Here is a 15,045-nt window from a genome sequence, read left to right as displayed (position 1 = left end):
CTGGATCCTTTAGTAACAGCAGCAAAATGACACCATATGACAATCCTGGAAAATTTACACACAGTAATATGGTCATACATAACCAAAATCAACCCATAAACAGGTAAGATCATTGTTTCCAAAGGAACCTACTATGTGTTTAGGGCTTAAGTTAACCTTAACACCAATCAGCCTCCTACAGAAACCTGAGAGATGGGGAAAATGCATGCAACTAAAAGTGAAAGCGATTGCTTCTAATCCTCTATTCCAGTCCCAATGTATTCATGCAAATGATCACAGCTCTTATTCCAGTGTCATTAGTGTAGTTAGCTCAGGTCATTCGGCCTGTCAGATGGTCTGACAAGTTTCCTGGACTATCTCCTATGAATAAGGACCCCCAGGAAGTACTGAGATCAGTCTGCCACCAGTCTTGTCTTAACAGAGAGCTAGCAGACCAATACAGTGGGTGAGACATGTGGCTTAGGGAAGTTAAGTACCTCAAAAGTAGGTTAAGGAGACACACAGGAAAAAAGCAGGGTAGATGTAACAGAGAATAAGCATTTGAGCTGGGCCTGAGGAGGTGGTGAGAGGATGAGCGGAGAGAAACAGGCTATATTTGGATAGTACAGAAGGAAATATCATGTAAAGGATTAGGGCTCAAAGAACAATGGTCTGGAAAAAAAGAGAAGTGGAAGTATTACAGGGTAACTTGAACAGTAATATCACCAAGATTGAATATATAACACTGCATTTTGCAAAAATTTTCATATCCATTTCTTTCATTAACTCTCATGGAAAATCCATGTATTAGACAAGGTAAATGTTATTTCCAATAAATAGATAAAGAAACTGAAGATAGATATTGAGTGTTTTCTCTGAGTCCTTACATAAAATGAGTAGTAATGAGGAGATGTGAAACCAAGTCTTACAAGCCTAGGTTCAAAATACTTCTCTTTCCAAAGAAGTTAGTCTGCTTAAGCTAAATTTTTTACAAGCTTAACTTCAACCTGGACAAATTATTTAATGTATCAGTAAACTAGAGCAAATACTGCAAAATAATTCTAGGAGGAGCTCAATCATTGAAAAGATACATATGCAGAAAAGTAGAGTAAAATGGTAGCTTCCTACTCCATTTAAAGTGAAGAGAATGATAGTTGTATTACATACTGACAAGTAAGCAGAAATCAGAAATGTGTGCATTTCTTACTTCTCCTCAGTTGCACAAATCTTTTCAACACCCATTCCTCACTTTCAGGGGGTATATATGGGGAGAACAGATAAATAGGAAACAAAAAGAAAACTAACTAAAAGCAGAATTTGGGGAAACTCATTTATGAACAGCTTAATGAAACTTTAATCCTACTACCTTCTATAGAGCAGATTTCATGTTTCATTTAACATCAATTATGAAATAGAAAACACATTAAGAATCTCAAGACAGTCTATGGGAGACAAGTATTCTTTCTGCTCTAAGTGTCAATGAAAACTTTATATACCCAGACAGGGTTTTTTAACAAGGACCTCACTCAGTCATCATATCCAACTGCCTGTGGTATTTCAGCAGCTTCTGGTACAATTATTAAAACTGCCCTTTTTACTCACAAAGTGTCTGGGTTTGTCCTATAAATGATTTGGCAGCGCTGCCTTTAAACCTCAATAGGTATCCCAGTTTGGGGAGCTTAAGTGCCACTGCAACCAAGTTCCTGGAATTTGGGGATATTGAATGCACGTTAAACTGGAGTCTTATTGATAAGAGCTCCCTAACTAACCATTTTCTAAACCTCCAGCTTCTCCCCTCCAACACACACACACAAAGCTGAAATAATCTTTCAAAGATCAGCTCTTTGGAGTTTTCACGGGGAAATTACAAGCAGAAAAGAAAAAAGAAAGACTTCATGGGTAAGCTAAAGTCCAATTTAAATAAAATAATGAGGTCTGACCATGGAAAACTGGGAAAACAACAGAAGCAGATATGGTAAGTTAGAATCCAGCAATCACTAACAGGATAAGAAACATTTGTAAAGGCAGACACTGAGAGTGCAAAATCCTTTCTAAAATAGATGCTGGCAGATGTTAGGCCAAACTGAACATGTGCAGACAGGAGGATATGAATCTTAATCAAGTCCCTTCTTTGTCCTTCTCTACTTCTGGTTTCCCATCTAGACAATAAAAAAAAATTCTGAATGTATTTGTCAACCCTAACATTCTGAATTTTGCATAACTTCATAATATGAAAGAAAAAGCCAATATTTTAAAGTACCTAATGGGAAGTGCTACTCAAAAATTAGTGAGTATAATATTTAAAGTAAACTATGGACTCCTCTATATAGTCAACAGACCAAAAAAAGAAAAAAATTGTTGTTGATGGGGAGGCAGTGAAGGGGGAAAGATATCCTTGTAAGTCATCGTGCTTTTACAAAATGCAATTAAAAGTCCTTGAGTAATGTTAACGGAAAGTGACTCAGTCTTTATGAGTCATTAGAAAAATAAAAGCCAAAAAGTCCAGTGGAGACTCCCCTGATTTTGGTCATTGAGAAGCTGTATCAGGACTGGAAATGCTCCTCACACACTGAGCCTTCTAAATTTAGTGGCAAATTAACCTAGGTACTTCTGATGCAAGTTTCCAAGAGACAAGGTGACACTTCATTCATACAAATGTTGCTCTGCGTGTTTTGAAGACAGTCAGTCATAAGTAATAAACTAAGATCATAAGCAAACTTTTCAAAAGCTGAACTTGTTTACTCACACACTTCACTCAAGAAAGCCCCACTGGCCCTTACTCAGAACTGGCAAATGGATTATCCTTACTTTTCATAACGTTTCTACTTTGATAATCAATTTTGAAGTACCTAGACATTTTTAAACAAGCACATGTTCTTCTTTAAAAAATAAAAATCAGATGTTAAGTCCATATTTTTTAAGTCACTACAAAAATATTGCATGCTATCACATGGGTTCAACCAATAATAGTCTCCAACAGTGCACCACTATATAAAAAAAAAAGTTTTAATAACTGATGTTTATAGCAACTAATGAATTATCAAAAAAAATATCAATTAAGGAAGTTTTTAAAAGGTTTCATTGAAATGGTCCAAGAGAAATTATCGTTTCTCCACAAGGTAACAGAGAGTAAACAATGTAAGCTTTTCTGACCATAGTCTCTGCTGTAATTACTCACTCGTTTCAGTCTTTACAGCACAAAAGCAGTCACAGACAGTATGTAGACAAATGAACAAAGTTATGATCCAATAAAACTTCAGACACAGAAATTTGAATTTCATATCATTTTTACCTGTCACAAAACATTCTTCTTCCTCTTTTTCTTCAATCATTTAAAAATGTAAAGGCTATATTCAGCTCCACTGTATAAAAACAAGCAGTGGGTAGTTGGACTGGCCCACAGGCCATAGTTTGCAAACTTCTATCCTAGAGGAACAAATTTCAATTACTAAAAGGAAAAAAAATGCTGCCATTCTTTAACCCCGATAAAGGTAATGAGTTGCTACTGAAAAAACTTAAAAAATTAAAGTAGTGTAGGATGCATCCCTGCATTACAGTGGCCACAGTATTTGTAGTCAGTATATTCCAAACGTCCATCGTAAGCCCAATGTATAATCTGGGTATAAAAGACTACAGTTTCCCAGGACCATCTCCAAGAGATTCAGCTGGTATCAAGTAGAGCAGGAATGTGCTCACAGCAAAGCTCCTAACATTGCACCAAGGTTCAAAGACCACTGATATTTATAAAATGTTTATCTGATAAGAGGGTTGAATTCAAATACATAAAGAGTTCTCAAAGCTCAATAACAAGAAAACAGTCTGATGTTTTTTAAAAGGCAAACTTTAGAACACACACTTCAACAAATGATCCAAGAATAGGAAAGAAGCACAAGAGTCTCCAATGATTAGTCATCACAGAAATGCAAATTAAAGCCACCTGAGCTAGTATTACTCTGTTAAAATTCAGATCACAGCTACAAAACAACAGAACCAGAATTTAAACCCTTAAGAAAATCGCTAAAAATTTTTAAAAATATATCTTGACAGTGTAAAGTACAGAAAAGGGTGTAGAGCAATTGGAGCTCACATACACTGTTTGCGGGAATGCAAAACGGTACGGCTACTTTGAAAAACAGTTTGGTAGTTTCTTATAAAGCTAAACATATATTCACCATACAACCCAGCAATCCTACCCCAGGTTCTAACCCAGGGCTTCCCTGGTAGCTCAGCTGGGAAAGAATCCGCCTGCAATGCAAGAGATCCAAGTTTGTTTCCTGGGTCAGGAAGATCCCCCGGAGAAGGGACAGAGTACCCACTCCAGTGTTCTTGGGCTTCTCTGGTGCCTCGGTCGGTAGACAATCAGCCTGCAATGCGGGAGACCGAGGCTCAGTCCCTGGATTGGCAAGATCCCCTGGAGGAGGGCATGGCAATCTACTCCAGTATTCTTGCCTGGAGAATCCCCATGGACAGAGGAACCTGGCGGGCTGCAGTCCAGGGGGTCGCAAGGAGTCTTACATGACTGAGCGACTAAGCACAGGTGCTAACCCAAGAGAAGTGAAAACACAATCACTCACACACACAAAAAATTATATGCAAATGTTCATAGAGACTATTTATAACCACCAAAAGCAAAAACACCTCAATATTCATCATCCAGTGAATGGATAAGCAAATGTGGTACAGTCATTCACTGCAATTCAGCAATGAAAAGGAACAAAATTACTGATATACACATGGTATTAGATGTATTATGCTAAGTGAAAGAAGTCAAACACAAAAAGCTATTTATTGCGTGATCCTATTTATATGTCATTTTTGTAAAGGCAAAAGTATAGGGCCAGAAAACAAATCAGTGGTTGGTTGGGGTGGGAAGGAAGGGGTAGAACAATTTGGGGGTTATGCAATTGTTCTATATCTTGACTGCTGCGGTGGTTACAAGACCAAACACCTGTCAAACTCAGAACTGCACATTAAGAAGAATTTTTACTGTACACTGAATTACACATCAATGAACCTGGTTAAAAAGAAAAAAACACTGATATATAAGCCAGACTGGTTTTACACTGGCTCTGGTTTATTAGAAAGTTTTCAGTGCTTTTATGTCAGTGTATGGTTACCAATATCATATGAAGACCTACGTATCTTAATGTGTGCATTTGTTTTAATGAAATAATGACATACTAAAAAAAAAAAAAACACTTCTTTTGAGTATGTGTGTTTGTGGTATCCTTTTAAATATACTCAGTCAGTCAGTTCAGTCACTCAGTCGTGTCCAACTCTTTGCGCCCCATGGACTGCAGCACGCCAGGCTTCCCTGCCCATAACCAACTTCCGGAGCTTATTCAAACTCATGTCCATCAAGTCGGTGATGCCACCCAACCATCTCATCCTGTCATCCCCTTTCCCTCCCATCTTCAATCCTTCCCACCATCAAGGTCTTTGCCAGAGAGTCAGTTCTTCACATCAGGTGGCCAAAGAACTGGAGCTTCAGCTTCAACATCTCTCCTTCCAATCAACACCCAGAACTGATTTCCTTTAGGATGGACTGGTTGGATCTCCTTGCAGTCCAAGGGACTCTCAAGAGTCTTCTCCAACACCATGGCTCAGAAGCGTCAATACTTCAGCGTTCAGCTTTCTTTAGAGTCCAACTCTCACAGCCATACATGACCACTGGAAAAACCAGAGCTCTGACTATATGAACTTTTGTTGGGAAAGTAATGTCTCTGCTTTTTAATATGTTGTCTAGGTCGGTCATAACTTTTCTTCCAAGGAGCAAGCATCTTTTAATTTCATGGCTGCAGTCACCATCTGTAGTGATTTGGGAGCCCCCCAAAAATAAAGTCTGTTACTGCTTCCATTGTTTCCCCATCTATTTGCCATGAAGTGAAGGGACCAGATGCCATGATCTTAGCTTTCTGAATGCTGAGTTTTAAGCCAACTTGTTCACTCTCCTCTTTCACCTTCATCAAGAGGTTCTTTAGTTCTTCTTCACTTTCTGAAATCAGGGTGGTGTCACCCACAGGTCTGACATTTTTGATATTTCTCCTGGAAATCGTGATTCCAGCCTGTGCTTCATCCAGGCCAGCATTTCTCATGATGAACTCTGCATATAAGTTAAATAAGCAGGGTGACAATATACAGCCTTGAAGCCTTGACATACTCCTTTCCTGATTTGGAACCAGCCTGTTTTTCCATGTTCAGTTCTAACTGTTGCTTCTTGACCTGCACACAGATTTCTCAAGAGGCAGGTCAGGTGGTCTGATATTCCCATCTCTTGAAGAATTTTCCAGAGTTTGTTGTGATCCACACAGTCAGAGGCTTTGGCATAGTCAATAAAGCAGATGATTTTCTGGAACTCTTGCTTTTTCGATGATCCAATGGATGTTGGCAATTTGATCTCTGGTTCCTCTGCCTTTTCTAAATCCAGCTTGAACATCTGGAAGTTCACGGTTCACATAATGTTAAAGCCTGGTTTGGACAATTTTGAGCATTACTTTGCTAGCATGTGAGATGAGTGCAATTGTGCGGTAGTTTGAACATTCTTTGGCATTGCCTTTCTTTGGGATTGGAATGAAAACTGACCTTTTCCAGTCCTGTGGCCACTGCTGAGTTTTCCAAATTTGCTGGCATACTGAGTGCAGCACTTTCACAGCATCATCTTTCAGGATTTGAAATAGCTCAACTGGAATCCCATCACCTCCACTAGCTTTGTTCGTAATGATGCTTCCTAAGGCCCACTTGACTTCACGTTCCACGATGTCTGGCTCTAGGTGAGTGATCACATCATCGTGGTTATCTGGGTCATGAAGATCTTCTTTATATAGTTCTTCTATGTATTCTTGCCACCTCTTCTTAATATCTTCTGCTTCTGTTAGATGCACACCATTTCTGTCCTTTATTGTGCCCATCTTTGCATGAAATATTCCCTTGGAATCTCTGATTTTCTTGAAAAGATCTCTAGTCTTTCCCATTCTATTCTTTTCCTCTATACCTTTACACTGATCACTGAGGAAGGCTTTCTTATCTCTCCTTGCTAGTCTTTGGAACTCTGCATTCAAATGGGTATAGCTTTCCTTTTCTCCTTTGCCTTTCACATCTTTTCTTTTCTCAGCTATTTGTAAGGCCTACTCAGACAACCATTTTGCCTTTTTGCATTTGTTTTTCTTGGGGATGGTCCTGATCACTGCTTCTTGTACAATGTCATGAACCTCCATGTATAGCTCTTCAGGCACTCTATCAGATCTCATCCCTTGAATCTATATGTCACACTTCCACTGTATAATCATAAGGGATTTTATTTAGGTCATACCTGAATAGTCGAGTGGTTTTCCCTACTTTCTTCAATTTAAGTCTGGCAATAATTTGGCAATAAGGAGTTCATGATCTGAGCCACAGTCAGCTCCTGGTCTTGTTTTTGCTGACTGTACAGAGCTTCTCCATGTTTGGCTGCAAAGAATATAATCAATGGGTTGACCAAAAAGTTTGTTTGGGTTTTCTGTACCAGCTCACTGAAAAACTCTTCTGTTTTGGCCAACACAATGGTATCTGGGCTTCCCTGGTAGCTCAATCCATAAAGAATCCGCCTGCAATGTGGGAGACCTGGGTTTGATCCCTGGATTGGAAAGATCCCCTGGAGAAGGGTAGGGCAACCCACCCCAGTATTCTTGCCTGGAGAATCCCCATGGACAGAGGAGCCTGGTGGGCTACACTCCATGGGGTCACAAAGAGTCGGACACAACTGAGCGACTAAGCACAGCACATAAACAGCACAACTGTATCTAGGAATTCTTGTACTGATTTCTAAATTCAAACATCTGGGAATAAACAGTCTATATAACCGTAAGGTATATAAGGCCAATTATCCTTTGTAGTTCTTATTTGGGATCTAGGGCATCCTAATTTTACGTTTTGAAGCACAGGACACTTTTAAATAGGTCATCAGCTAGAAGCATTAATCCAACAATCCTCCCAGTGGCTACATCTGAAATTGCAAACATAGCTGTGACAAGGTTTATTTTTTTCCCCCTATAGTTCAGTTAGTAACTATAGTATAGTTCAGTTTTCCCCCTATAGTAGTTAATTGTAAAATACACTCCTTTACTTAAAAAACTGGGATTTCAACAATGGTTTACTTAAGTCTTGTGGTATCACACTGTTTTTTGTTACTGAGGCAACAATTCACTTATCTCAATCAAAACTCTACATCTCTGAAAAGAACTGAGGAAAGATCATGGCCCACAGCTTTATTTCCACAATATGTTTAATCATCTTAAAATATCTAAGCCTCTAAACATTAGCCCCTTCAGGCTGAGTGTACCAGAGAGGAAATGCATCTTCTATGCAGGAAAAACCACTGAGGCAGGAATATGACCTCCTGTACTTCATGCAGCAATTCATTTGCTGAATCAAAACAAAAACCGGAAGGAAAAAAAAGCTTTTAATTAAAAAATAAAATAAAATCTAGGTCAACTTTTTAACATTCATATCAAACACTATCCCTAGAACAACTTGAGAAAAAGCTCTGAAATTGTTTTGCCATTCATTATTTTTATACCATTGTTTTTCTCCGGTGGATCTAGCGGTAAAGAATCCGCCTGCCAATGCAGGAGACACAAGAGACGCAGGTTTGATTCCTGGGTCAGGAAGATTTCCTGAAGAAGAAAATAGCAACACACTCCAGTATTCTTGCCTGGGAGAGTCCATGGACAGGGGAGCCTGGCAGGCTACAGTCTATGGGGCCACAAAGAGAAGGGTACAACTGAGTGACTGAGCGCGCACACACACACATTAAGGAAATATATCAGGAGTGATTCTTTTTTATCTAGAGAATAATTGAAAAGAGAGAAGAACAGAAAAAGGGAACAAAAGAAGAGAGACGTAGGGAGGAGATGGGAAAGGAAGGGGAAGGTGAAAAAGGAGAGAGGAGGGAAGACTGAGCTGTGGAATACTCAATTCTAAACTTTTCTAAATTTAGGCCCCATGTGGCAATTTTCAGATATGTTCAGTCTAAGGGGTTTACTACAACTCACTTCCCCATCCTGGCTCTCAGATTTTCATCTGGAAAATCTGGTGGAGCAGTGGTTTCTAATAGTTTCCCACAAGGGAGAAGTTGTCCTTTATGTACTTGTCAGTTATTAAAAAAAAAAGGCATCTCCTGAATAACTAACATAATCTTTATTTTACAAATAGCAGCTATTTCAGTTTTTTAAAATCACTGATTTATTTAAGAAGGTACTACATACCTGCATATAGCAATGTGAGAGGCATTCTGGGTAGAATTTCAAGAGTTCTTTACAACAACTCCTTCAACTACTCCTTGAACTCTACAGGACTGCCTTTCTAGCACAGTCAAGATCACACCATGAACCACAGGGCACTTTTTACTGTGAAACTACCCTCACACAATATGTGTGACACACATAAATTTCTAAAAAATATGTATATAAGGTTCTTTTCAGCTTCCAAATTATGTGATACTGCTGTGCATTTTACCTCAGGAGGGTAAAAAAATTAAACCTATTACTCAAAAAAAAAAAAAAAAAAAATTCAAATCACCAAACAGCATTTTAGAAATGTTTTTACTAAAATTTTATTCTTAAAAATGCTTTCTTTCAAAGTCAGAGGGAAGAACGTGCAATGACCTTTTTTTTTTTTTTTTTTTACATTCTGTGTTATCCATAAATTTGTATGGATTCCATTTATAAGACATATCTATGGAAAAAAACACTAGAAAAAATACATAAAACATTTTCATAAATGTAATAGTGGCACTAAGATACATGATGTCCAGGTTAAAAGGCATTATTTCTGCCCTCTAAGAGCTTATGCCCTGAGAAGGAACAGGAAATTATGCCAGAGTTAGGATTTCTAAACTAACAGAGAGCATCCAGGAGTCATGATTTATTCATTCACTCATTCACATATTTCCTGACTCTTTGCCAGCTATGTGAAAGATCTGAAGCCAGACCAAGGTAAAGAAAAACAAGACACATACCTAAGTCAAGATTTAGCAGTGGTCTCATTAAAAACAACAACCACCTGCTACCCCCCAAAAAACTTATGGAATTCTGAGGAAAAGAGAAACTGCGTTTGGCCGAGAGCCAGAAAATGGACCTCTTAGAGAACTCCATCACATTATATGTCTTGTGGGCATGCCACATGCTTTAGATCTCTGGGACTACTTGATTACCTTACTGTAACAGACATAATTTTGTAACTTGCTGTTTAAAGTTCTGGACTTATGTCATTATTTTAATTTACCCTCATCTTGCCACTATGCTATTCTGGACCTAAAGTGAATCAGCGCTTTCTAGGCATATTTCGGAAAATGCATTAACTTTGATCCTTAAAGAAAAAGGATTTGCATCAGAGTAGCTAGCTACCTTCATTTCAAGAAATGTCTCTACCACAAGCGCACAGGTGCTCATCAGATGCTAATCGTGAGTAAACTAACTTTGGAGATGTTGGAACTTCCCATTTGAAGGACAGTAAAAATACATAATACATAATAAATTCCCTTACTGCTGAGAGGAAAGAGGAAAGAAGGTTGGCCTAGTAAATGAGAGGATTGTAGATTATATATTACGTGTTCAATGTTTAAAAGTGGGAAAACGCTAATGACTAAAAAACTGCAAAGGAGTTAATAAACTTTAAAGAGTCTAGAAATGACTTTGATTCATAGTCTACATCTCTCAGACCAAAATCTTAAGATAATGTGAAAACTTTGCTAAATATGGGAAAGAGCAAGATTAGCAGTGAGCAATTAAAACTAAGTAGAGCTATGGGAGCGGCTTCCCCAGTGTCTCTGCAGCAAAGAATCCGCTTGCCAAAGCCGGAGACACAGGAGACATGGGTCTGATCCCTGGGACAGGAAGACCCCCTGGACGATGAAATGACAATCCACTCCAATATTCTTGCCTGGAAAATCCCATGAACAGAGGAGTCTGGAAGGCTACAGTCCTTGGGTGTCACAAAGAATCAGACACACAGAGATGGGAATCAGACTGGAGAGAGCAAAAAGTGGGGCATCTGGATTGTGGTTTCAGAAGAAAATTCAGCAAAGAAGCTAAAACTGACCAAAACTCTAAGTTAGTTAACTAATGAAAGTGCTCTTTCTTTTTTCTTAAAGGGAAAAAAAGCTTTGATCTAAACTAAAAAAAAAATTGAAATATTGTTGGAACCTTTTTCTATTGGAGAATACTTTTGTCTAGCATTCACAAATTGCATGATGCATTTGATATATACATCTAGTGATATAAAAAAATGGTTGAGAATTATTTCAAATCTTGTAGTGGAGAACCTCAAATGTTTCCGAAGAAATAAAGCTTTATCTCTAAACAATGGCAATAGTATTTCCATTACAAAAAGTATGCAGATGTTCCAAAAAAACGCTTTTAAACCCAGAAACAATGATGTGTGTTAAAATTCATCTTAGACTTAATTCTTGACTTAATTCTTTTCACTACAAATGATCTCAAACACATCTCTGTCTCCTGTTTTAAGAGAGATTTCCCAAAGTAAAAATACTGCAGTAGTTATTTTTTCAAAGGTTTGTCCAAATGATGAGGATCTTTGACCATCTTAAAACTAAGCAAGTAATAGAATTTAACCTAGAAGAAAAAGTTTTCAAATATTCCCCTTCCCTAAAGTCAGCTGCTACCATGACCTCTGTTGAGATGTCCACAAAAAAGTCCCAGGGCGCCCAGTCCCTTCCTAAAGAAAAGGGCAGTGGGAAGGGGCAGACATCCACTGCATTGTTCTTCTCTGTCTCTACTGGAATCTGCCCAATGATTCCACATTGTAATTGTATACAAAGGTTTCCATTAATAAGATAAGCAGAGAGTTTTTAAAACTGGAGTTTAAAAATCTGTGCCAGAATATTAAGCAAGCTATTACTAAACTTCCTATTCAAACTGAGTTGGAGTTTCAGTATTAAGAACAGTCTAAATGTTTGTGTATGTTTTACCCAATCATGGTCACCAACTTTATTTTCTTTAATTAGGGTCCAAAAAAATCATTAGGGAGCAACCAGACTATAATCAAGAGTTATATTAGAGAAAGATACACTTTATTAGATGTGAATACGTCCCAGAACAAAAACCACACCACCATTAGGACATTCCTAGTACAGTGTATCATTTCCTTTGATGATCTTTGAACCAGAAAAATCAGATGCTCACAAAAACAATGATCATCTCAACAATTTCTGACCACCTTCAAAGTAAATCAATATATGTAATTCTAACTTAATGAAACAACCACATAAATTCCCATACCACTTTACTGTATTATATAAACTGGACTGCCTCACACCAAGTTGTGCAAAACGAAAACCAATCCAAATGAGTTAAACTCCAGAGTTTAGCAATGGAAAAATCTTGCATTTATAGATGTAAAGTGTTTGTTGAAACCCTTGAGAAAGAATATTCTAGAATAAACCATTCATGTCTTGGTTAGAAACCAGAAGACCTAAGAGTAATATAAATGCATACAGAGAAAGAAAGTGAGTTTCAAGTTCGTTTCAGGTCACTAACATGCAGAAAGAGCAAGGTAAATTCCTAGCACTACACGACTGTGAGCTGCGCTAAGTTGTGTCTGACTCTGCAACCCCGTGGACCGTAGGCCACGAGGCTCCTCTGTCCACGGGGATTCTCCAGGCAAGACTACTGAAGTGAGTTGCCATGCCCTCCTCCAGATCTTCCCAACTCAGGGATCAAACCCAGGTCTCCCACACTGCAGGCAGATTCTTTACCGACTGAGCCACCAGGGAAGCCCTAGTTTACAAACTGAGGTTGTGTCTGAACTCCAATTCTCATCCTACTCATTATATATACAAGGATCACTTTTTCTCTCGAGACATCCAAAACACACACACACAACTTCATACCACAAAGGTTAAAGACAATCTCTAAGACTAGGACTTTCACAGTGCAAATTTGCCTTTCCCACCACTCAAGCTGCAGACTCGACAGGGCAAAGGAAAAATCATTTACATACGAATGCGAGGACCTTTACCAAAACCAGGATAGGAACTCAAGGGTTGGAAAACACCACTTGCTAAATAATCTCCAGCCTAAAAAACTCTAACATCCTTTAGGAACAACAGGACAGGCCCTGACATTAAAAATTCTACACAAAACCAGCGACAGTCTCCTGGTGTTTGAAACTCTGGGGCCTAAAGCAGTCAAGCTTTCTTTGGATCCTGGGTTGAGTCCTAGCAGCCACAAGACCCTATGAGTCAAATCAGGTTGGCAATCAAACACACAGTTCCAAGAAATCAAAGATCCTTTTCAATTCTACCTTCCCAGGACAAGAATCAGCTGAAACAAATGACATCCACTACAATCTCTGCAAGCCCGGATAGCACTCTGGGACTTCTATGCTTCCCAGGGACAAATAACAGCCTAAGATTACTAAAGATTATCGCAATCCAGCACCCAAGAGCTCAGTTTTAAAAAAAAAAAAAAGGTCTAGGATGAAAACACGAGGCAAAAAGTCAATGGGCTTCTTGCTAGAAGTCAAGCCAGACCAGTAGTAATCAAGCTCTTACTCTTTCTGGACATCAGTATAGGAAGCTAGCAAAAATCAAGATCACAATGAGTCCCCTGCTCCCCCTGGCTTACTGCTTTTTGTGAGAAAATGCTTATTTATAAGCAGCTTCCCATCTGGCTGCTCGCGCTGGGCAGTGCCCAGACTAAACTTTTAAACCTGGAAGAAGGTGGGAAAGTCAGCCAGCCAGATGCTGCGCTAGGAAACGTAGACAGAAGGAGGGAAAGAGTCAAGTTTCAAAACAAAGGTTCCACAAGGAACTGCACGTCAACCACTCCCCACTTCCTAGCCTTCAAGCCAGCTAGGCTGGGCCTGAATTTTTAAGAAGACAAATAAGTCAGAGGCACCCAGCTCTGGAGCTTTCACTAACAGCACGGTTATTCCCGAGAACCTTTGCACAACCACTTGATGAGAGTGGTGTTGCCCTCTCCCCCCATCTCCCGACGCTGGAGAAAAACTGGGGCTCAGAACTTAGGTGACTTGCCCAAGGTCCCACAGCAGAACCGGAATTCAATTTCTTCCAGGCCAGGGCGGGCCGGCACCCGGTGGGCACCAGGCGAAGGCCGCGGGGGCCGCCGAGACTAGGAAGGCCCTCCTCCCTCGGGAGGGACCCGGCGCTGGGAGCCGGAGGGGCCCGGCGCGCGCTCCACGGCCCGGCCCCTACCTTCCTTGACTCCCGGCAGCTTGGACTGGTCGATGGTGACTTCAGCCATGTTGGCCTGGGGTCCGGGCAGCACTTCGCCTCCGGCTTCCCGGCCGCCGCCTGCACAGAGCACGGCCCGGCGCGCAGCAGCAGCAGCGCCCGACGCGGCGCAAAGTCCAGCCGGCAGCGCTCGGGCCCGGAGGGCGGGGCGGGCCGCCGGGCGAGGGCTGGCGACAAAGGCGGCGGGAGACCGACCCGGGAGCCGCAGGCTGCGCCGCCGCAGCCACCTGCTCCCGCGCCCCCGGCCCTGATCAATACCAAATACCCGGAGCCCGGAAATGGACCCGGGCCGGCCAGTACGGAGGGAGAGAGGAGACAGAAAGGCGGGCGGGCGGGCCTGGGTGGGGAGGGGGAGGGGAGCTGCAGGTCTGTAACCGCAATTCAGTGGCTGGCGAGCGCAGATCTGCTCCTGCGGCCGCCTCCCTGCTGTCTCCTTTGTGCCGAGTGACGCGCCCGAGGCTAGGGCCCCCGCCCCTGCGCCCTGCCTCCCTCCCAAGGGAGGGTCGCGGCTGTCTGCGGGGGCCTTGTGTCCTGAAGGCCTTGGCTAAAAGGCCGCACGGATCCCCCACAACAGTCGTTACTGTCGCCGGTGTAGTCCCCATTCTTGGGCTCTTTCCACGGGATGCTTCCTGTGTGCCTGGCTCTCTGGGATTAGAGGAAAGATGATGTTTGGGCATTAAAAACTCTCTACTACAATGTACAGAACTAGAGCAGCTGATCAGAAACTAGGCCAGTTAAGAGAATGTTCACAACCAGTTGAGGGAACTGAGTCATTCATTCATCAAAAATGCATGAACGTCTCCCGAGTGCGATGT

The 15,045-nt window shown here is 40.8% G+C and overlaps 1 protein-coding gene across 2 annotated transcripts in view; it reads right to left on the bottom strand.

The window, feature by feature from the left end:
- The window catches only part of CCDC50 (coiled-coil domain containing 50), a 75,738-nt gene extending 60,940 nt beyond the window's left edge, over positions 1-14,798 (bottom strand). The window contains exon 1 of one of the 2 annotated variants that reach the window (XM_043873911.1): positions 14,192-14,798. In XM_043873911.1, the coding sequence (XP_043729846.1) occupies positions 14,192-14,240 (49 nt within the window). In that variant the 5' untranslated portion in view covers positions 14,241-14,798. The remainder of the gene's footprint in view (positions 1-14,191) is intronic. The other variant, XM_043873910.1, reaches the window with a different exon arrangement.
- Between the last annotated feature and the right edge of the window lie 247 nt (positions 14,799-15,045).

This window comes from Cervus elaphus, chromosome 19 (assembly GCF_910594005.1).
Source record: "Cervus elaphus chromosome 19, mCerEla1.1, whole genome shotgun sequence".
Classification (NCBI taxonomy): domain Eukaryota; kingdom Metazoa; phylum Chordata; class Mammalia; order Artiodactyla; family Cervidae; genus Cervus; species Cervus elaphus.
Note: the sequence above shows the minus strand (reverse complement) of the source record. Positions and strands in the feature narration are given on the sequence as shown.